This window comes from Peromyscus maniculatus, chromosome 11 (assembly GCF_049852395.1).
Source record: "Peromyscus maniculatus bairdii isolate BWxNUB_F1_BW_parent chromosome 11, HU_Pman_BW_mat_3.1, whole genome shotgun sequence".
Classification (NCBI taxonomy): Eukaryota; Metazoa; Chordata; class Mammalia; order Rodentia; family Cricetidae; genus Peromyscus; species Peromyscus maniculatus.
Window position 1 is genome coordinate 89,917,715 of NC_134862.1, and position 24,891 is coordinate 89,942,605.

Here is a 24,891-nt window from a genome sequence, read left to right on the forward strand (position 1 = left end):
CTGGATTCAAAGTCCCATCCTATGATGTTTTACTTTTATACTCAAACCATAGATTATCATTCCTTTACTGAGAGTCTAAATTTTAAATATGGGGATTCAAAAACCTGTAAAATGGAGTGAACCTAATACCAAGTTTGTCTAAGAGAGGATCATAAAGTTTAAGTTTTCAGTTAGAAACAGTAATATAAATAAAAGTATGTTCTGAGAGCACTCTTTAATTGCACTAACCTAGCTCAGACTACTAAATGCAGGTTAAGAAATAGTATATTTGCCATCATGATGTGAAATTTTATTTAACACTGATATTTTAGCACTTGAAAGGTTAAGCTTCACGCACAATGATAAAAACACAACTGAAAAATTTTTCAGGCTAAACAGTATAAATTTCATTGAACAAGGCAAAACATACTGACCATCTTTTTAATAAACTTTACTATCCAGAATAAATTAAATTTATCAATTTTAACATCTGGGTTCTAAACATTTGAAGCAAGCACTCACTTAGGTTAAATGGTTCTGTTGTATAAACTAAAAATAACATTGTTCTCTCTCTTTTTTTTTCCCCCTTTCTGAGATAAGAGTCTCTCTGTGTAGCCCTGGCTGATCTGGAATTTGCTCTGTAGACCAGTCTGGCCTCGATCTCAGAGATCCACCTGCCTCTGCCTCCCAAGTGCTGAGATTAATGGCGTGTGCCACCACCGACTGCCTAAGAATAAAGTTTTAACAAGTATGTGTGTTAAGATTATGCTAGACTTAAACCAGGACAGAACTCGCTCACTTGTACATTCCAAAGCCAAAGCTCAGAGCAGTCATCTGGGCCACAAGCAACAAGATAGTTGTCATCTGGACTCCATGCAATGTAAGAAACACCATACGCGTGTCCTTCTAAGGTTTTAAGCAGCTTGAGCAGGTGTGTATCCTAAAAGACAAAACAGACAAGTTGGTTAACTTCCATTCCTAAAAGCTACCGTTTTCTAGCACAAGAACTTAAGTAAAAAGATGTACATTGATGGTCTCATTTATTCTGTGAAGTTTCTGTGCCAATCCAGCTTAATGAAGCTCAGGCAGTTTGCTTCATAGAGATTTGCCACACGTACTAATTTTTAAGATTAAAAATGAACTTTTAAGATTCATGCTACACCTACTATACACAGGATATTATATACTAGATAGAAACATGAAACTGTCACAGGACTTGCCATTAGGAAACTTGAAAGGAACTGAAAGTAGATGTGCACACCAAAAGTTACCTCTTTTTATTTTAAAGATTTGAATAACTTCACTGACACATAACAGCACAAAATAAATCCTCTTAGGGTATATAGTTCAACAGTTTAAGTATATTCACAGACTTGTAAAACACCTGTGAGATGTTATAAAATTGTGGAAGGTTATAAAATTATCTAATTTTGTAATGTTTTTATCAATCCCCCAAAGAAATTCTGTATCTATTAGTAATGATTTCTCTCCCGAAGTTCCCAGAAACCACTACTTTGTTTTTATTGATTTGTATATTCTGGATATTTCACATAAATGCAACTGAACATGATACAGTCTCTTGTAATTGACTTATTTCATCCATTCCAATGTCTCTATGCTTCATTCATGCCATAGAGTATCTAATTTTATTGAGTAATATTCTACTTTACAAACATATTTTGTCTATTTGGTTTCTACTTTTTTGAATATTAAGAATACCAAATGACTAAGAACATGTATGTGCTTTTCTGCAGACATGTTTTTTCTCTTCAAAATATATACACAGAAGAATTCCTGGGTCATTTGCTGTCTAATATTTTAAAAAACGGCCCAGCTTTTCCAAGTGACTGCACCATATTATATTTCCACTAACAAACCAACATCAATACTACTTATAATATTCATCGAATCCTCATTAAGTCTTTTATCGTTAATAATGTTATATCAACACAGTATCATTAATATACTCCCATCCAGGGAAGCAAACGCAGTTTTAGGAAGATTAAAACTCTGTCTCTAACAGCGGGAAGGACTTTCATGTGGGCTTCCTGACTTGAAGCCTATGCTCTGAAGGACGAACTCTCCAGTACAAAGGTCTAACTGACAGGACTCAAGAGCTGCCTGCCATGTTCACTTCCCAGTAACGATCCGATTCCATCCAGAGGGGAAGGCATGCCAGTCTAGGGAGCAGCTAATATGTAGAAACAATAATGGTGAAGATGAATCAGAAGGAAAAGACTCAAGAAACATGGAACAAGCTAACCTCACAGTTAAAAAGCCCACCTGTCAGACAGAACCAAAGAGAGGAGATGAAGACACTTTAGAGATGAAATTGCAAGAAGGAAGTTAAAACTCCAGCTAGCCTAGGTCCAATCCCCAGCACTCAGGGGTGAGGTAGAGGGCAAACTCCAGAGTTCTGAATTAAGGGAAAAGGAGGAGAGAAAATTAAAAAAAAAAAAAAAAAAAAAAATCTAGTAATATGTTTTAGATATTGGACTGGAGATTTACTGACTAAAAAAACTAAACCCTAACTAAAAAAAAATATTTTTATTTATGTGTTTGTGTGTGTGAGGCGGGGGAGTTTGGGGTGTGTGCCTATAGAGGCCAGAAGAGGGTGGATCCCCTGGAACTGAATTACATGCAGCTTGGAGTTGCCTGAATGGCCTGTTACTAGTGCTGGGAACAGAACTGGTGCCCTCCAAGAACAGGAAGTGCTCTTAATCACTGAGCTCTCTCTCCAGGCCCTTGAGACTAACTTAAAGCTTAGGAGGGAGAAAGTCCACTAGTTATGACTTATAAGCAACTACAAACATGTCTCAAACTAGTCTGATAAAATTGAAGCCTCCTGGCTGCAGAAACCTAACTGTGGACTGTTTCCTACACTATTTATTCATAGGACTAAACTCATCTTTCACAACAGTCCAGTCCAATCTATGATCTTGAGAAAAATGAAACATTTAACAATGTAACCATTGATTCCTCTTTGAGGAGCTAAGAGGCATCGAACACCTGTATCAGATCAATAAAAGGTCAAAGTGGCTAGCATAATTTTAAGTCTTTTTTGACTAGACAAAACGGTACTCCAGATGAATGCAAAGATTTTCTTCTAAATTGACAATCAATTCCTTTAGAAATGCTTATCCAGAAAACTGAATGTTTCATTCCAGCATGTTTGAACATGCCTGCTCTTTCAGCACTTGGGAGGTTAGACGTAGAAGACTGTAAGTTGGAGGCCAGGCTGGGCTACACAACAAGATCCTGTCTCAAAAAACTCCAGGAGGGAGGAAGGAAGGGAGAGAGGGGGAAGAGAGGCAAAAGAGGGAAAAAAAGAAAAGAAACCAACTGTTTTATATACCGTAATAAAAAATAACTCCATAAATCATAAAAATACTGCTCTTCCACAGGACCACATGATTTCCCAGTACCAACGTGGCAGCTCACAACCATCTAACTCCAGTTCCATGGGATCCAACAAACACCCTTTTCTGGCCTCCACAGGTACCAGGTGCACAGACATACACATGCTGGCAAAACACTCAAACATTAACAACAACAAAACCTTAAATTCTTTTTTTCTAGACATTAATCCCAGCAGTACAGAAGCAGAGCAGAAGGATCATGAATTCTAAGGCAACCTGAAATCTAGTTTCAACAAAACAAATAAATTAAATTAAAGGTATAAAAAAATACATCATAATCATACAGCATAATACATAATACATAATACAGCATAATCAGTGGGGTATGGTGGTGCACGCCTTTAATCCCAGTGCTCGGGAGGCAGAGGCAGGAAGATCTCTGTGAGTTCTAGGCCAGCCTGGGCTACAGAGTGAGCTCCAGGACAGCTAAGGTTGTTAGAGAAACCTTGTATCAAAAAAACAAAAAACATGTGGAGGGCAGGGGCGCACACCTGTAATCCCAGCACTCGGGAGGCAGAGGCAGGCGGATCTCTGTGAGTTCGAGGCCAGCCTGGTTTATAGAGCTAGTCCAGGACAGGCTCCAAAACTACACAGAGAAACTCTGTCTTGAACCCCGCCCCCCCAAAAAAAACACAACCAACCAACCAAATAAACAAACAAAACAAAAAAAAAGAAAATAGAAAAGAGCAGTCAACTTTTCTAAATGGTATTTGACATAGCGAAACTACCACCATGCCAAGAGTTCACCAGGCTCAGGGGATTCTCTGTAGTACAGCCATTAGAAAATCATCCTTCACATTTCAGACTGGAATCTAAATATTAATCCTGCATTCCTAAGTGAATATGGCCAAGAAAAAAATCCTTTACAATGAACACCGATTACATTCTGCACACCTAATTTTCAAGAAAATGCATCCTGGGAAACACTGGCATGTGGGGTCCAACCCCGCAGCAAGACACAAACGATTGCTTTGCTTCATCGGTTTCCACTCCTCTCCCAAATGAACCGAGGCCATTCCTAATCAGTTTCGCCTAAACAGTTCTTTCATCTTTCACCTAAAATCTTTTCTTACTTTCCTTAGCTTTCTAGATGTAGCAAGATCTCTTCTGAGATCCCAGTGTCCATTACAGAATCATCAGGGTTTTTCATATGCTTAGTTGCTTGGATTAAAAAAAAATTAACACACAATAGGCATTTTATACTGGCTAAATAAACTGGGTATCTCCCACACAGCTGCTAGTAAAAGCAACGTGACAAACCCCTTAGAACTCCAAGGCCATGTTCATCCCAAACGCTTTCGAGTGTCATTTGTGACTCCTTGCCATCACTAAGAATAAACCCGTTTGTGTTTGAATGAAGCAGTCAAGACATACTCCTTTTCTACCAGAATGTCCCTTTCTTGCCTCCATGTATGCTACACCATAAAGCTCTAATACAATACTCCCACGTACAAGGTTCTTTGATGTCCTCATAATACTTATTCAATATAAACATAATCACGTTATTTAATTGCATTGTATTGTCCTTTCTAACCTATACTATTCTTTGATGGGAGTTTACTCTGACATCTACAAGAAAAGGTCTATGGAACACAAAAGATTAAAGTTACACCTCTAATAAACTACTGTCTGAAATTCAGTATTTCCTTCCATCTTTTATTTTTTGTTTTCTTGAGACAAGGTTTCTCTGTGTAGCCTTGGCTGACCTCAAACTCCGAGATCCGCCTGTCTCTGCCTCCCAGTGCTAGGATTAAATGTGTGCACTACCACCCGGATTCCTTCCATCCTGAATGTAGGCAAGAAATAAAATAGCACTTAGTTTATTAGCACTGTGGCAACGAATTATTATAAAACTATCTCTTACATTCTAAAGGACTAGAATTCTACTGGCCCTCACAGCCAAGTTAATAATACACCTTAAGGTCACTTATGACTTAAGATTGCTATTCTACTGTGTACTCAGCCTGTTTGTTTAACCTACTTTTAAGAGAACAATGTAACCAGGCATAGTGCATAAGCCTTTTAATCCCAGCACTCCTGAGGCACAGGCAGGTGGATCTGAGTGTGATGCCAGCCAGGGCTACACAGAGAGACCTGTCTCAAAAGATAGCAATGTAAACAACCAAACTTACCTGCCTTGGATTTCCCATGGAGTCAACCTTCACAATCTAAGCTAGTGTTTTAAGTTATGTACTCTTCCATTCCCAGACCCAAAGTAAGGCATGCATGTATGCTATGACAATCATTTGCCGAAAATAGGATCCAAGTGGCCTCATAAAATAAATATCTACCATAAATGTTGATTACAACATACAGATATGATTACTTGATAGCCTTTGTTTGTTATCTAAGTCAGTTGGAGCCAGTGGCTTCATTCCTTGTGTAAAACTGTTGATGCCTCTGTTAGGGACACATTCACAAAGCGGCATTAAAGCAAGCAGATTCAGACTCATACAACACAGAGAGAATGACAGAGACACAGGGGAAAGACAAGCAGAGAATTCAAATCTGAGCTCATTGTTGGCTAAATTACTCCAAGGAGATGGCTTCGTATTTCTCCTCCTTCATGGATTCTGTGGTGATGGTTTGAAAGGAGAGGTGTGCCCTTGTTGGAGGAGGTGTGTCACTATGGGGCAAGCTTTGAGGTCTCCTGTGCTCAAGTGTGGACACAGAAACCTGCTGCTGCCTGCTCACCAAGACATAGATTAGATGCTATTTTAATTATTAAACAAATTAAATGTTGTTTTCCTTTATAAGAGTTGCTGTGGTCATGGTGTCTCCTCACAGCAATAGAAGTCCTGACTAACATAGATGCCAATGAATTATTTGTGACTTAATCTATCACTAATGCATTTAAACTGATGCAATGTATGTAGAAATATTAGGTAGTACATTAGGTAACAGTAAATTCAGTATTATGCCTTAACAATAGAGAAAATTCAAATACTTTCATTTCATATTGGAAATGGATATCTTACAATATTATTTAAGTTTACTAATTTAGAATGCTGGCAGCCATTATCTGCTACTAAAATTATTTAGGGTTAATAAAGGAGTATCATATATTATACCTTTTCCTTGTAGGTTGAGAGCCCACATCTCAATATAATTAGGTTGCTTAATTAGTGTGTTATTTATAAGTATATCAGATACATGGTATTATATATGTGTGTATATACATGTACACACACCCACACACAAGGCTATGTGTTTTGGCTTGTGTATTTAGCAGTATAGTTTAAGAAGACCAGTTAAGTTTGTCAGACTGCTAACTAGGTATTATGATACAAAAAAGGTAAGAGCTCCCCCCCTTTATTAAAAAATTATTTATTTATTTTTATTTTGTGTGCATTGGTGTTTTGCCTGCATGTGTGTCTACATGACGGTGCTGGATCCTGGAGTTACAGACAGCTGTGAGCTGCCATGTGGGTGCTAACAACTGAACCCCAGTGCTCTTAATTGCTAAGCCACCGCTCCAGCTCCCAAGAGCTTCTTCTTTAGAGTGAGGAATGCTGTGCTTTCCTACCACCAATTGCAGTGTATCACAGAAAGGTATTCAAGAAGTACCTGTCTCAAATTTGTACTTTTCCTTCTATGGTGCCTTTAAATTACTTGTTATGTATGTTGTATGGGCATGATATTTGTGTGTGGGCTCACGTGCCCTGGCTCACACATCAGGATAACCTTGTGGAGTCATTACTTCCCCCTTTATGTAGGTCCCTGAGAACAGAATCAGGTCTCCAGGTTGACAAAGCACATGCCTTCTTCACCCCCTGAACCTGTTGTTCTACTTTGGGCAGTATATGTATCCAGAGGCCAAAGCCGTGTTTTAGCTCTAAACCAAGTTTTACTTACTTTAGATCTCAGGTGAACGGCTCCTAAAACAAGTGTAGTTCCTTAATCTATTTGGAGTCATGCTCTTTTTGACTAGTACAAATGTTCAACTGGTTAAAAGAAATGAACACGCTTAGTTCTATATATATGTAGGTTAGCTAGTGATAAAAACAATTCTGATCAGAGAAGACTTAGCACTTAAAATCCATATGCAATAATTTTCAAATATTATCACTGGGGAAAAACAGGCAGACTGTACATGAGATCCACAAATTATACTTGGCATTGAACACTTCCAGCCCAGTATCAACATCTCAACATTTGAGCACCTCAGTCATTCAGAGGATTAAAGAATGCACAAGGACTTAGCACAATCTCTGGCACAAACACCGAACAACTAAGATAATACTTAGCTACAAACATATAAAAAACAGAGGAAAAATGCATAGAAAAAAGTGATCAGCATAGTCAGATATGATGATACATCTCTACTTAGTCTTAGTAAAGGATGAAATGATAATTTTAAAGTGACTGATAGCTGTGAATAGACTAAATGCTTTATGCCCTGTAATTTTGAATCAGTCCTCACTTAAAGGAAGGCTGGCTGACCAGGAGAGATTTGAGTTCCAGACCAGCCTGGGAAATGGAGTGAGAACCTGTCTCAAAAATAAATAAATGAATGAATGAATGAATGAATAAAAATCAAGTGACAGACATGACCAAAAAGGCATTTGCAGAAGACAACTAGTTATACATATGTATACTAAGAATAGGTAAGCAGATGGGTAGTGGTGGTGCACGCCTTTAATCCCAGCACTCGGGAGGCAGAGGTAGGCAGATCTTGGAGTATAAAACTAGCCTGGTCTACAGAATGAGTTCCAGGACAGGCAGGGCTACACAGAGAAATCCTGTCCTGAAAAACCAAAAAAGTAACTAGATTCAAAAATAAGAGGACTGGGTTTGACTGCTACCTCCTATATCATGGCTCAAACCATCTATCACTCTGAATCAGATGCACTCCTCAGTCCTGTGCAGGAGAGGCGCACACAAAATGCGCACACACACACATATGCTGGCAACACACACTGGTGATACTGTGTTCTCCAAATACATCATGCACCCTAATAAACTTATCTGGGGTCAGAAAACAGAGCAGCCACTAGATAGACATAGAGGCCAGAAAATGGTGGCACATACGCCTTTAATCCTAGCATTCCAGAGGCAGAGATCCATTTGGATCTCTGTGAGTTAAAAGCCACACTGGAAACAGCCAGGCATGGTGACTCACGCCTTTAATCCCAGGAAGTGATGTCAGAAAGCAGAAAGGTATATAAGGTGTGAAAACCAGGAACTAGAGCTGGTTAAGCTTTTAGGTTTTGAGCAACAGTTCAGCTGAGATCCATTTGGATGAGGACTCAGAAGCTTCCAGTCTGAGGAAACAGGATCAGCTGAGGAACTGGCAAGGTGAGGTGGCTGTGGCTTGTTCTGCTTCTCTGACCTTTCAGCATTCACTCCAATACCTGGCTCCAGATTTTTTTAATTAATAAGACCTTTTAAGATTCATGCTACAACACACATTAAATAAATAAATCTTAAAAAAAAAAAAAAATAGACCCTTCTGTAATCTAAGGACACAACCAGGAATACTTACCGGATCAACTTGCCATATGATAACTGTGGTGTCCTTTGATCCTGTTGCTAGTTTAGTGCCATCATTAGAGAATTTACAGAACCACACTTCATTACAATGCTCCGTAAGTATCTGCTGAGTGTAACAGGGGAACTGTCTCCTAAAACAAACAAATCCACACATAATTACTCTTTCAAAGCATTGTTAGCAATAAAAAGGGCATTTAACAACTGGCAGAACTCCTTTTGGAATTCTCAAGTATAAATATGAATGCATTTACAATTCTCAAGAATCAAATTTATTTTGATATGTTGAAAATTAAAACATTATGACATCATGTACTTTTTGTTCAAGTCAACTTTAGTGAAAATCTGTAATATAAAATCTACTTCAACCTGAAGTTTTCTTCCTTTTTTGCTGCCTTCTGAAGGCTATCTGGTCTGATTAAGGCAATTCATATAAATAATTATTATTCAGGAATGATGTTTACCCACTTTATAAATGAATGGCATTAGTTGGCTGTTCTACAAGGAATAAGAAATAATGCAGTATCTCCAAGCATATCAAGTCAGTTAAGCTATTACTAAAAGCTTTGGTCCGACAAAAACAGGGAGCCAGTGAGATGGCCCAAAGGGTCCAAGTGCTTGCGATCAGCTGACAATCCATCCCTCCAACAGCGGAGAACACTCACTTGTCAAGTTGCCTCTGCCTCCACACATGCGTGGTGACTCACATGTGCTGTGACACACATGCACACACTCCTTAGTAAAGGATGAGAACTAGCAAGATGGCGGCTCGCTGGGAACAGTGCCCCCTGTCAAGCCTGGTGACCCAAGTTCAATTCCTGGGACAAACATGACGGAAGGGGTAAAACTACCCCTGCAAATAATGTGCTCTGAGTGCTTTGCCTACATACATGTATGTGCACCGTATGTGTGCCTCTGTACCATGTGAAGGCCAAGAGAGGGTGTTAGATTCCCTGGACCCAGAGTTACAGACAGCTGTGGGCCGCCACGTGAGTGCTGGGAACCAAACTCAGGTCCTCTGCAAAAATACCAAGTGCTCTCTTAACCGCTGGGCCATCTCTCAGCCCTCTGCCCTCTGCCCTGGGAGACTGGTTCTTACTACTGCAGCCCAGGCTGAGTCTTCCAAGCACTGGGTTAAGAGGCAGGCAGGCACGATCTTGCCTAATCACACTTTAAAAATTTATCTTCAAAAGACTTCAACAGTCTTCTCTATTTTTTCCCAATCAATAAGTAATAAGAGGCCAGCACACTGGAGTGAGCCCATAGTCTCAGCACCTGTGGAGTTCTTGAAGGAACACCGATTGAGCCCAAGAGCTTGAAACCAGCATGGGCAACATAGCAAGGCCTCATCCCCCCGACACAAAAAAGTGTGCACCAGCATGCACAGAGGAAAGGAGTATACTGTCAACTCCTCAGCCTGACAGGCTGCAATTACCTTAGTAGGAATAGTCGGCAGTTTTAAACTTTTAGATGACTTAACTAAGAACTGCTTTAATACTAAACTGTTATTTTACTGTGAACCAAAACAATGCATGACTGTGTTTTATTAAGCACTTTTCACACGTTCTGTTTTTCTTATGTACATGGGCGTTTGGCTTGCAGTTATCTGTACACCACTTGTGTTGCAGTGTTCACATGGCCACAAGAGGGAGCTGGAGCCCTGGAACTGCAGAGACAGATACCCGTCAGCCATGGGGGTGCTGGGAACCAAAGCTGGGTCCTCCTCCAGAACGACTCCTCTTACTGCTGAGTCACTGCTCCAGTCTCCAGAACACTGATTCTTGAGACTCATTTGACAAGGGAAATTAGCAGCCTCATTTTAACAAGGCTCAAAAGCCACTATCTTACCAGATTTTCAGAAAACTGGTAGGTAACTGAACTAAAATGTGAACCTAAAACTGACTGAATTATCTTTCCAAATGTCAACTTTAAATAATATTTTTCAAAGGCTAATAAAATTTCAATGAAAACTTCATATGCCTAAAGCTGATCACAGTAGAAAGATTGATTTAGATTAACAAATAACCTTTAAGTGAGGACTGATTCAAAATTACAGGGCATAAAGCATTTAGTCTATTCACAGCTATCAGTCACGTTAAAATGATCATTTCACCCTTTCTAAGACTAAGGTGGGGCTGGCGAGACGGCTCGGTGCTGGAGAGCATTGCTGCTCTGCTCTTAGAGAAGTGCCATTCAGCAGCTCACCACCGTCTACAACGCCAGCTCTAGGATAGTGCCCTCTGCTGGGCTCTGTGGACAACAGGCATGCAGACAGGGCACGAAGGCACAACGTTCATACACATAAAATCTAAAAATAAATTAAAAATGAAGACTACAGTAATGTGAAAATGTATTAACAGTCTTTTTCAGATACATAAGTGATGGTTGATGTCTTTGTTTTAAAATGATTTTAAAACTTAAGATGGTATTAAAAACCAGTAGTGTGTGAAAGAAAACAGTAAATGTAGCATTTTGACCAAACTCAATCTTTAAATTGCGTCTACAAATATTTTATAAAAATCCTGTACTAAAAAGTTAGTACTTATGCCGGGCGGTGGTGGCGCACGCCTTTAATCCCAGCACTTGGGAGGCAGAGGCAGGCGGATCTCTGTGAGTTCGAGGCCAGCCTGGGCTACCAAGTGAGTTCCAGGAAAGGCGCAAAGCTACATAGAGAAACCCTGTCTCGAAAAACCAAAAAAAAAAAAAAAAAAAAAAAAAAAAAAAAAATTAGTACTTATAAAAGCAGCATATGAAAACATACTTCCATTGATTATCAGTATAAAAAAGTCTAGAAAAAAAAATTGTCCTTTACCGGTCACATTTAACCAAAAATATGTGCACACTAGCTGATAAGAAATTGTGTACAATCTAATAAAAACTCTTCAGTGTTTATATGGGTTTTTCAAATTCATAACTCAGTTATTCATAATCAGTTCTCTACTTTCCAGAGAGGAAAGAATGGATAGTATGCTTACATTTAATTTCAGAAAATATCTTTCTAGCTCCAATGCTAAAATCTAGTTTCTAGAAGAAACTAAAGCAGATGGTTAAAAATGATCAACTTTTTTTTTTTTTTGAAGACCTCTAGCTAAAACTTAAGGAATTAAATCCAGGCTCTATATTCCAGTGTGGCAAAGGGACAGCTTCCTGAGTAAATGCCTGGTGTTACTCTCTCAGAATGAACAGCGAGGACGGCTCCTGGTTTCCAGCTTGGTGAACTGGGGTAGGTAGAGCCTCCCTGAGACAGGAAATGCAGGGGTGGGAGGAGGACTCAGCAGCTTAAGTTCCTGCAAGCAAGAAGATGGAAAGTTCAGATGCCCGAACCCCATGGAAATGGCAGGTGGACATGGTAACGCGCTGCAATTCCAGCCTCTGAAGGTGGAGACGGGAATCCCTGGAGCAAACTGGCTAGAGACTTTCTGGGATTGATGAGCTCCAGGTTCATCTAGAGACCCTGTCTTGAACAAATAAAGTGGAAGAACAACTAAGGAAGACTTCCAGTATCAACCTTGGGCCTCCACTCAGAAGTACAAGTACATGTGTACCCACATACATGTGAAAACATACACTCAAGTACAAATATCATACATGTGAAAAAGAAAAAGTAATAAAACAGAACTCAAGTATAAAACAAACAAACCAGATTTAGCAGGCCTGAGTTAAGAGGTAGAGAAAATCTATCTGGATCTGTTATGTTTAACTAGAGCAAGAGGCACACTGTACTCAGGTTTAAGGCTCAGGAGTGAAGACTGAGGCTCTGGCCTATTTCCAGGAAGCATTAGATTCGTGGAAGTCTAACCTATGGAAGAATGAGGAAAGAAGGAACCTGGAACATACTATTAAAGGACAGATGGAGAACGGGAGCCCTGGGAGGAGTCAGACCATCAGTCTAGAGTCTGAAATAGTTAGAGAAAGCTATCAGACTATAATACTATAGAGAGCTCAAGATAAACTGGAGAGCAGCTGCTACTTAAACAGACAAAAAGACTGTTCCTCACCAACATCAGCAGTGACAATATAGGAATCTGGTGAAGAAAAATAAGGCCACAGACAAAGACTCACACATCAGGGAAGGACTTGAGAAGCTACCTTTGAAGGAGGGAGGTGGTCAACAGGAGGCACAATGCTGTTTTCTAATAGATTTTTATATGGATGGGTGTTTTGCCTCCAAGTATGTCTCTGTACCATGTGTGCATTTTTTTAATCATTAAGAAGGAACAATGACTTTGAAAGAGCAAGAGTCTTTCAGTTCTAGCAACATAACATGTCAGAGCGCTTACTACATGGCTAGTGAGCACCCCACCCGAGGTGAAGAATGGAAAGGCTAGACTATGTCTTTGTTATATATTAGTTCCACAGATAGTGATATCGGGAATTAAAGAGTATACAGGGAAAAAAAAATCATCTTTGTAATAGGTTTTTGTTTCCACAGGAAGGAAAGGCTCTTACTTTCTGACACTTCTGGCACCGTACTTTTCAATGTCCCCAAAAGAAATGAATTTATGAGCCACAAAGAGACATTGGTCTACAAGTGCCTTAATTTTAACAACCTCCTAAAGGAGCTATGAAGCAAGGGACTGACAATATAGCCCTTTTAATCTATTATCCCGCCCCCCCACACACACATTTAGACAAAAAGCTTTATTTTAAAACTTCTCCCAACAAGACAAAGAGCAGTGCCAAGGAGCGGATGGTGCCAAGGAGAAGGGATCACTAACCACACCCTAGCAGAGCAGTAACTCACACCAAGTCAGCAGCCAATACTTCAGGATGAGTGAGCATCACTGCACAGGCCAGCAGCTCAGACAGACCTTTCTTCTTACAAGTGCAGTGAGTGAGGACGTAACTACTACACAGGCAGATTCTAGGGCTGGGGGCTAGCTCGGTGGCACAACTTCTGACTAGCATTTGAAGGACCTATGTGCTATTTCTAGCACTGGCAAAATAAAAAGCAAAGTAAAACACCTGGTTTAAACACACCTCAACGGCTGGAGAGATGGCTTGGAGGATAAGAGCACTGGCTGCTCTTCCAGAGGTTCTGAGTCCAATTCCCAGCACCCACATGGTGCCTCACAACCATCTGTAATAGGATCTGATTCCCTCTTCTGGCATGCAGAGCACTCATATACAAAATACAGTTTTTAAAATTTTAAAAATAAATAAATAATCCTTAAGTTTTATTTTAAACCAGTATCTTGCTATGTGCATAGTATTTATGGTTACTCAAAAGTTCCTTATTGACTAACACATACACGTCTGTCTTTCATTTCTGAAATTCATTACTTTTATTAATTCTTCAGCGAATGACAGCAGAAGGAATGGAGCATGCGCACTACAGCAGCCTGCTCTTAGTGTTTGGCTGGTCAGAACCAAGTCATTTCTTTCCTGGAGTTTGGAAGGGCTCACAATTTCTATCTTGGTATTTTAAATTTAAAGTTATGATTTAATTTTAGAGAGCATCATTAAAATAGAAGGGAAATTTTTACTAAAAATTACCCAACACCAAAAGACAAGCTTGAATTCGTCCAACTTCAATTATTTGCATGGTTTTGTAAAAAATAAACATAGTTAATGCCTATTATTCTAACCATTTTTGATGCTGTTCTTTTACAAAACCAGAACTTTCACTAAGCAAAAAGTATTTCAATGATTTTTATATGCAGAGAATAACTTGGTACATAGTTCAACTGTTGGACATAGAAAATAACTAACCAAATCCACAGATAAGAAAATGAAAAATTGGCTTTTGGGTTTCAGCTCCCAACTGTGGCTTACTACATAAGCACAGGCCCATATAGTAGAGACCAATTTTCTGTTTTTTCTACTACGTTTCCCTTTTAGTAGTCCTGGGTTTTACTGTGAATAAATAGTGTATCAGATATGAACTGTTACACAGCTACACCAAGAAACCACGGGAAATGTGCCGGTACAGTTCCTAATTCCTTCTGTACGATCTAAGATGTTGGAAATGCAGGAAACGGTCTCTTACCTACTACAAACATGATCTATCAGCAGAGACACAGAATCTAGGTTACTGTCAAGTTTGGTGTTGTGGTAGAGGCACCGGTCCCTCTGCAGCTCCACCGCCTGCCGCAGGAGAGTCTGTAAACGCCGTGGGGGAAGCATCACTGATGGTGGTAAATAGGCTTTAATGGAAGACATTTTAAAAAGAGAAATAAAGATGACAGCAAACGGTGAACGTTCATTGAAGACATTGCACTCCTCCTGTCCCTCTCACCTCAGCACTACTGTTCCCTTCGCACTGACAAGCTCTAGGGAAATGACATGAGCAAGTCTTAGGAGGATTTTCAAAGGCTCCAGTGATACCTCCACTAGGAAGGAATACACTGGCTGTATCCTGCAGGCGGAGTTTCTGGGGGACTAACACCACCTACAGAAACTACACACTACAGAAGTAAAAGGAAGATGATACAGAATCCAATGATTATGTATCAGTAGATGATCAGTATAAGATAAATCTTCACTTAACAAAAACCCTGAGGCTACTAATGCCACGGCTACTGAGGAAACTCAGAAACTAGACATCAGTAAAAACTTATTCCCGCCCTCTTATGCTTTACATTTCTTCCAGGCATGAGATTTCCACTCCTGCTGCAACATGATATAACAGCATGATTTGAATAGAAGGGAGGTATTTTATATAAAGATATAGTAAAAATGAAATCACACACCCGCCCCCCAACACAACTTGAAAATGATCTAACACAGCTAGGAGAAGCATAAAACAATCTACCTAAAGAAATCCAGTCCCCATTAAACAAAGAGCGGAAACCGTAAAATGCATGATTTGAAGCTGGGGTTCATTTGTTTCTCTAGTCATGGACCTTTTCATCCAAAGAAAATCTTTAGAGCATCACTAAAGAATACAAACATACAGAGAATGCCGAATCCAGCACCTCCACACTGACTCCAGATCACATCTGGTGAGTGTGAGAATCTTTGGTGTAAAGGGCTCTTTAATGAACTCCTTCCACAAAAACCCAGGGCAAGTGTATCTAGGTATGAGCTTCCTATTTGCTATATATTACCTACTTCCAATCCAAGAGGAAATACACATCAAAAAGGACTCTTACTCTGAAGCTTGTCCAGTAGTTTGGAGCGGGAAGCTGTTCCCTTGCCTTCCCATTCAGCTTTTGCCCGTAGGTCTTCCGCATGGCTACACATTAGATACCTACGATAGAGTAAGCAACAAATCTCAAACCTTTTTCTTTGGAATATAATTGAAAAACAATTAATTGCATTTTCACAATCAAGTTCTTGCTTACACAAATCAAGAAAAACATTTTTATAGTGAATCTAATCTGGTGTCTTCATAAAATTATTAAAAGGCAATAGAATATTACCTAAATACACAACATTATCATTGCAATTATAAGATTACTCCCTTCTACTGTTATATGTAGCTTACTTTGTGCCAAGTTATGTTCCAAATCCTCAGCACATGCTTCACTGAATGCCCATAACTACCCCATATGAAGCAACCACTATTATTCTATTACATAAAGCAAAAACTGGAGACAGAAAGCTTAGGAAGTAGTTCTGAGAGAAGGCAGGCAATACACAGAAACCCAGGCATTCTAGCTGCACACCTGTTCTTCACAACTGAGCTGACGTCACAGCTTCTCTAGTGATGTAAGTACTAAAATCAAAAGTCAAAACAAGTTGGGGGCTGAGAAAATGTTTCAGTGGATAACAATGCTTGCTTGGCATGAGGACCTGAGTTAAGTGCCCAGCAACCAAGCAAACAGGCAGGCAGGGCTACACATGCCTGGAGCCCCAGCATTCCTGCTCCCCAGGTGCAGACCGTGGCGTAACTGCTCAGGTCCCTCAACTCTGGGGAACACATGACAACCTCCTGCAGGGAGCATACCTCCAACCTGGCTTGTCTCAGGGAACAGGGCTGAACGAAACAAGTACCGGCCCTATTCAACTCGGAGGTGAGATCTGGCAGGTAACTCTCCGGGGAGCGCTGCCAAATATACCTTTCTTGTCACTTATATAAAAGACAAGTAGGCCAAACGAAGTACTCCCTCTGCTCCCTGCTGCACAGGTAAGGCACCGACACCTCTCAGATACCAGTCAGTGCCCTTCCCTTCCTCAACTGAAAAAAGGATCACAGAGTCTAAGTAAACAGCAGAGTACCTTGCCTTCTTTTTTTTTTGGTTTTATGAGACAGGGTTTCTCTGTGTAGCTTTGTGCCTTTCCTGGATCTCGCTCTGTAGACCAGGCTGGCCTCAAACTCACAAAGATCCGCCTGCCTCTGCCTCCTGAGTGCTGGGATTAAAGGCGTGCGCCACCACCGCCCGGCCACCTTGCCTTCTTACTATGTAGTATGGACGTAGCATTTGGTTAATGAAAAAACGTTTTAGAAAGTGTAATTATATTTAACAAGCCCCCAAAAAACCTGGGTATTAGGAACACTTTGTCTCTAAAATAATTTTGGGGAACCAGTAAGAGGGCTCTGTGGGACAAGGCTCTTTTAATATAAGCCTGCCTCTCTACCTCCTGAATGCTGGGATTAAAGGCATGTGCCACCACCGCCCAGTTATACATTTCTTACAAATTTTAGGCCATCCTGGTCTACACAGCGAGTTCCAGGGTAGCCAAGGATATGTAATGAGACCATGCTTCTAAATAGATAGACATACAGATCACTGCAACAGAAGAATAAAGAGCAGCTGACAGTTAAGCAGCAGATGACTCTGTATGCAGAACACCTGTACGCCCTTCAGTGCATGCTGTGACCCAAAGCCATCAAGTTCGTTCTTTCTTTCTTTCTTTCTTTCTTTCTTTCTTTCTTTCTTTCTTTCTTTCTTTCTTTCTTTCTCTCTTTCTTTCTTGTGTGTGAGTAGATTTTGAAGTAATATCTCATTGGCTATATGGATGTCTTCTCCCTTTCACCTATTAAGTATCTCAAATCTTTTTTTTTTTTGATTTTTCAAGACAGGGTTTCTCTGTATAGTTTTTTGGTTCCTGTCCTGGATCTCGCTCTGTAGACCAGACTGGCCTAAAACTCACAGAGATCCGCCTGGCTCTAGCTCCCAAGTGCTGGGATTAAAGGTGTGTGCCACCACCTCCTGGCCTTTTATTGTTTTTTTGCTTGTGTTTTTTCTAGACAGGTTTTCTGGCTGTCCTGGAGCTCGCTCTGTAGACCAAGTTGGCCTCAAACTCAAGAGATCTTCCTGCGTCTAACTCCGAGTGCTGGGATTAAAGGAGTGTGCCACCACTGCTCAGCTGTCCGATCTTAATAAAGATAGCTAAATAGCTTGTGCACACATAAGTGAATTGATCCAGAACTACGAATTTAGCAATATCCAGGTACTTTAACTTTGACCAACAGTAAACTTCTATAAAAATAACAGCCCCTTCATGAATCTGGAGTCTAAGAACCCCACTTCCTTACCCACTAAGAACATGAATGCGCTCTGTATTGTATTTCAGTGGCGTCAGTTCACAGCGGAGAACCTGAAGTGCCTCCAGGACCTTGCCATCCTCCAGGTATTCCAGGTACTTCTGCTGCAGCAGCAAAAACTTCATCCTCTGACATGACAGAAAGCAGCAGTCAGGGGAAAAAAGTTGATGGAAGTTTCAGAAAATGTTTGTGCCTAAACAGAACAGTAGAAACCATTCTACTATGCCTCTTGAAAGTAATTTTATAAAGCTGCAAGATGACTCAAGATGTTTTGTTTTACGAGTCATAGTAGGTTAAATGACTGCTCAAGTCTACATATTAATAAAACTCTTGACAACTCTCCAGTCAGGACCATTAGTGACTGAGGCATTATAAACATAAGAAAAAAAACACAAATGAATTCTGCTCTTACATTTCCTTAGATTTCTATGTATCAACATTTAAAACTATTCCAAGAATTCCAAATCTGCTTTTTAAAATTTCTGACTATCTTAATAGGACAAAAAGAGGTCTTATGCAGCAAGCTTTGAAAACACTGGCAAAAAAAAAAAATCCCAGTTAATGAAAGAGTTATTTGAAAGCCATGATGCAGTGGGGGTATAGCTCAGTTGTATAGGGCTTGTGTAGTATGGAGAGATATGGATTTCATTCTAGTACCACAAAAACAAACAAACAAACAAAAAACAACAAAAACCCCAAACAAAACAAAAAAGCCACAATGTGACAGAAAACTAAGGTGACTGGAAGGCAGAACTAAAGTCACTCGGTCAAGTAGGAAAGTGCCAGATTTTGGCTTCCAAAGTAAAACTGGCTTTCCAACAGATGCACACTGCAGGTTGGTGTGCAAGAGTTTGGGGATCCTGTGACTGAAGTTGGGAGCACACGCTCACCTGCTATCTCTGCAGTTGTAAAGAGACGCTCACATGAGAAGGTTAGGTTTAATGGCCTTAGGAAGGTTCAGTCTACTATGTCTGCATATTTCTAATCATCTGCTCATTAATGTGTTAGCAACGAAGCACAGATAACTATTATTTATTATTTGCCCACAAGGATAAAGCACTTTTCAGTTATGAGACACTTTCCCATTTATTCCTATAGGAAATGTTTGGTTTTAACATTTTTAATGTTACACTATCGTCTTATTCTAAATTTGAAAATGATGATCCCAACCCTACCAGTTTCTCCACTAGACAAGAGCAGTATCTGTTATCTATCTAGAGTGTCTTCTCAACCTGAAGCGTAACTGATGACCACTGTTCGGAGGACCCTCTCAAACTTGTTCCTTGTGCTTCAGCCAAGCATAATGACAGAAAATGTTCATTACATTTAGAAGTTCCATGGAATGTGGACGAGCTAAGTCCACTTAAAAAAAGAGTTGTTAAAAAATGGTGCACCAAATGTTGCCATGTAACAACAGAATTAAAAAGCGTAATGAACTGCTTTGTAAGATTTTATATTAAGTAGTATCTATAAGATATTATAGTATTATATATAATAATTATATTATACTATTATTATTATTCTACTGTGTGTCAACTACAAGTTTATTTAAACCAGACAACTATTTAAACTTCGCTGTTGTGAGACCTGTTACTTCTGTTTGGTAATCTAATCTTAAAACTTTAGGTAAGACAAAAAAACAAAAACAGAAAAACTTTTGAAACTGAGACATATTCCTGTAGCTAGGAAAATTGCACTTACCAATTTTACACATAAAGTTAGACTAATGTAATCAGTTTCAGAAACAGACTAATTAGCAAGATGCTTTGAAAAGCATGTTTGGTGTATATGTGTACTTAAGTTTATTTTTATATTCAAGTAAAAAATACTTGGAAGTTCACCAGGTGACAAAATTCCCAATTAAATTTGAAAGTCTTAAAAGGGAGGGGGGTCTTATATGGGAAGTTATTAGGCTACTGTTACCATCTTCTGAAAAAATGTTTAATTTTACAAAATGAAGCTCCTGTGTTATCAATACTCTGTTGGTTTCATAATTTAGTGTATTTTTAAGTCAAACTTAAGCAATGCCACATGCAACTAGTCAGTATGAATTTCATTTCCTCACTAAATTTTCTCAGCAACTGGGAATTTGGAAAACATTTTTTTCCTTTTAATTCCAGGCAAGTCTTTGCTCATTTACTATTACTTGTAAGGCCCTCTACCCTCCCCCTCCCTAGACCCTGTGTGTAGAGGGATGGTGCTCAATGCTATTTCTCCCTTACTCTCTCACCAAGACCCTGGCAGAACATGTTATTGTGTTCTATGGGTAAAGATGAGGCAGGATAGAAAAGGAAGCAGACTAGAGCTCTGAGCAAAGCCAACACAAACACATATTCCTGTATATACGGGAATGCTGTAAAATCAACACAAGGACATTTTTATGAGTCATTTTACCCAGAAGAAGACAGGGAACACCCTCAAATGGGTATCAAAGCTTGGCCTAGTGCACTGCAGCTAACATGCTACTAGACGAACACCGCTAGAGTTCGAGGAAGAAAATGTTTAGCCATCTGAAGCTCAGCGAAGTGTCCGACACTGTACAGTAACAAGGAAAATGTATTTTACCTTCCTAAATTCAAAGCTCAAAATTAATATAATCTCAAGAAAATAAAGACCTTTTACTGCACAAATGATGTTCATTCTTGAGAAAGTTAAAAATTAGGCAATGCTGAGAATGCTTAGACAAGGATCTTCTTTCCTCTCTTTTCAAGATCAGAAACTTCTGAAAGTGCCAGAGGGCAAGAAAAGGGATGTGGAAAGAACACCCTCCATGAGTTTTTCCAATTAGACCTCTATCAGACACTTCAGCTCTCTGGTGACTCTCAGTGACTTAGGCCCAGCAGTATTTTCTTCTCTTTTAAAATCTAATAAAAACCTGAAATTGAAAATTCTTCTTGGACACCCCCCCTCATCTTATCTTTTCCCCACATTATCAGACTGAATTTTAACATTGAAGAAAAACTCAGAAAAAATAGTATCCATGGAGCCTAGTTATTGAGGGCAATCTCCTAATTTTGTGATGGCTTTAACTCTAAAATAAGCAAATTTTGCCAATTAAATCCTGATTCCAAGGAAAGGAGAAATAAATTATATTTAATCTAAGGATCTCAAAGTTTTTATTTGACTTTATGAGTTAATTTTTATATGTCAAGTTCATATTTGCCCTTTTTGTTAAAATTATTTCTATTACATTAAAAAACAAAAACAATGAGACTTTGTAATCATATAGCAATTTTCTGTTCTTGGTCTCAAATGTCCATCCAGATTCTCAGACATGGCATTATCAACTCAAACTGAAAAATGTTGATTCATGACTTCAGCATCCAAAAAGCCCACAACATCTGCTATTCTGAGTATCATTAGACTGGAAACCATTTTAATGCGTGGGGGACAGGGAGAAAGTGAGGGAAGTAAACTAGATCAATTAAAACATTCAGATTTTAAAAATAAAGTATAGTCTCAAGGCTAGCGATGCAGCTCAGTGGCAGAGCACTAGCTAAGCCAGAGAAGGCCCTGGCTTTCATTCCCGTCAATGGAAATCATGTGCAGTTTGAGACTGTACTGTCATCAAGTGTCTAGGTGGAAAGGAAGTAATTATGCTAAAAACCCATACAGTTGTCTTCTAAGACATTATTACAAATTTCAACTTCTAGCTAGGAAGTTGGGAAGGAATAAATGATATTAGAAAGGTGAAGAGTGGCTTGAAAAACTGCTGAACTCAATCTTTTAAAGCAACTGATTCATCACTGCTTATGGAGACAGAAGTGGAACCCCTTTCTTTGTATAAATACCTAAACAGTTTGATGGTGTGAGGCTCAGCCAGAGATCTAATCTTCATCTTTTATTAGATCCTAAATGTTCTACAGACTCAACAGGCTGTAAAAAGAAAGGATTCCTCCTTATTATCTATAACTATCTTTCTTCAATTTACATGTTGCTTCTACTGAAGTTTCTAATGAGTCAATCTAAATCCAAGCAGAAGTCTCAAAATTATTACGAATAAATTTTTAAAAGAAGTGAATCCATTAAATTTTTGGCTATTAGAGTATACATATAATTGGATAAACTTAAAAAAAATGAAAACATAGTCTAAGAAATTACATCAGAATACTCCACAAATAAGTTTCTTCATAGCCACCAATAAACCCCAATTCTTATTTTGGCCATTTTATTCTCTTTTAGCTCATTCAGACTGAGCCAAAAATGTGTAATTGCTCAATTAAAATACACTTAGGTTTTAAACCCTAGACATACCAATTGAGGACACTTTCTATTTCCTGAAAAAAAAATTTAATCCCTTCAAATATGGATGCTTACTTTAGCTCATTTTTATTTTAAATTATTCTATGGAATTGTTTGTTTCTTAAGTTAAATCATTTGACTTTGTACTCATTTAAATTTTTTAATGCTTTGAGTATTTATTGAAAGAACAGAACCATGAATTTAACTACATGTTTGTCATACTTCTTTAGACCTTTAATTTCCTGAAGCCTACTTTCTAAGATTATATTTTTGTAGAGAATTTTGAAACGATTTTGTAGTAAGGTTTTTTTGTTTTTTTTTTTTTTTTTTTTTTTTCGAGACAGGGTTTCTCTGTGTAGCTTTGCGCCTTTCCTGGAGCTCACTTGGTAGCCCAGGCTGGCCTCGAACTCACAGAGATCCGCCTGGCTCTGCCTCCCGAGTGCTGGGATTAAAGGCGTGCGCCACCAACGCCCGGCCGTAGTAAGGTTTTTTAAAAGAAAAAAAAAAAAAAACATGGCTCTATTAAGTTTATAGACAAAGGTAAAAAAGGTTAATGTCTGACCCAATTTAAAAAAAAAAAAAAAACACACCAAAATGCTAATGGTCACTTACTAATATTTAACAAACAGCTGGCTTCCCTACTCCACTTCCTAGTCTCCTTCTTTCCCTCCCCCAACGACAGGAAACTGCCTTTGACAATAAATGAATCAGCTGGAAGTCTATAAGCCAGCAGCCGATTCTTCATGCTTTCCAATCACTAGTGCTCAAAACAAAACAAAACAATGTATCACTTCCTAAAGAATTAAAACCCATCCGCACAAACAAAACAAAACAAAACAAAACCCATCAAGGTTAATGAAGGAGGTTAACAGGGTGAACTAACTACTAAACATTTTGACAAGAAAATAAAGATCGTAAGCAGGTCCAATGGTCAAATCTGCACCTAAACCCCTCAAAGTGACACATACAAACTTTGACATTTATCAATTCATATATATAACTTGAATGAAAGAAAATGGTAGGCACACCAACAGTAATAATTTGGCTTGACTATGTAATTCCAATGATCAAAAAAATAATGTACCAGCTTCTTCAGGCTATACATTATACACATACCCAAACATATTTTCTCTTCAACAAACACATTCAGTATTTTGAGTAATATAAAAGTATAATTTATCCTTGACCCTAACAATACAAGGCTCCTATTAACAGCACTAAAAGCAGGAAGATGTTTACATTTTTATAGAGCTTAAATTAGTTTCAAATGACACATTTACTAAGTATGACATAAAAAAACTTAAAATTCATAGCTTACAACCATAAACAACTCATCCTTATTTATAAATTACATAAAATTTACTTTTAAGCCTCTTAAGATCAGATGCTATAGTTATCAATAACCTAAAATAAGCATAAATGTGAAACTAAGAACAAAAGTGTATTTACCACAATTATTCCCAACAACGTTTGAGAGATTTCAAGTGCGCCTCTTACCACAATAGCATGAGGAGAATGCACTAAAGGCTTTAGTTCATTCAGGTCATTTTCTGCCTGCAAAAATTGGTATAAAAGAAAAACAAAAATGTCACAAAATGTCCATCACATACATAATTTTAGTAGCAGTCATACAGCTCTGTATGCCCTACTTTACCTTATCCCAGTCTCCTTCCATGACATGATTTCGGAATTTGGTAGCAGAAGGATGTTCTAAACGACATCCTGACTCTTGCATGAGGAGGTCAACAGTCTGGCTGCAGGAGAGACACAATGTAAAAAAGACCTGACCAACTTTAGGGATGGGCTCTTCCTAATGAACTAGTGTCTACAACTTTGTGAGGGAAAAAAACCTTTAGAGCACTTGGTTAAATAAACAATTTAAAATGCCACCTACATTTAAAGTTAAAAATCTTTCTTGAAACCATTAATTCAGTTCTTCCTACTTCTGCCATTTAATGTTTCAGTAGTTTAAAGGAGTGTATACAATTTCTCAAATGTGCTCTAACCAAATGGTCAAACAAAACTAGGATCTAGAAACTATCTATGGCCCAGCATTTTCAAAGATAAACTACAAGATGACAGATGGACTGTGCTAGGTAGAGCTTTCCTTCCAGATATTTTGCTTGTATGGAAATTCTGCTAGGTCAGTCTTTAAAATTAAAACAAATCCAGCATCAAAAACCATTTCCTTTCTCTTCATACTAAAAATAGCCAATTTACTATGGTGTAGATTCCAAACAGTCCCGAGCTACTTCCGCCTGGTGCTCAGCTTGCCGCTTCCCTCGACAATACGTTCTGTTAGCATTCACAAAATTTATTTTCACGCTT

At 38.8% G+C, this 24,891-nt stretch overlaps 1 protein-coding gene across 4 annotated transcripts in view; it reads right to left on the reverse strand.

Annotated features, from left to right (window-relative positions):
- Positions 1-24,891, reverse strand: part of Wdr26 (WD repeat domain 26) — a 47,138-nt gene that overhangs the window by 20,188 nt on the left and 2,059 nt on the right. For 2 of the 4 annotated variants that reach the window (XR_013043461.1, XM_042258737.2), the window contains exons 2-8: positions 24,218-24,317; positions 24,013-24,117; positions 18,313-18,449; positions 15,983-16,080; positions 14,878-15,034; positions 8,884-9,022; positions 779-919 (exon numbers count right to left, since the gene is read on the reverse strand). Coding sequence is in view for 2 of the 4 variants with exons in the window: in XM_042258737.2 (XP_042114671.2) it covers positions 779-919; positions 8,884-9,022; positions 14,878-15,034; positions 15,983-16,080; positions 18,313-18,449; positions 24,013-24,117; positions 24,218-24,317 (877 nt within the window). In the remaining 2 variants the exon portion in view is untranslated. The remainder of the gene's footprint in view (positions 1-778; positions 920-8,883; positions 9,023-14,877; positions 15,035-15,982; positions 16,081-18,312; positions 18,450-24,012; positions 24,118-24,217; positions 24,318-24,891) is intronic. The other 2 variants (XR_013043462.1, XM_042258738.2) reach the window with 1 other exon arrangement.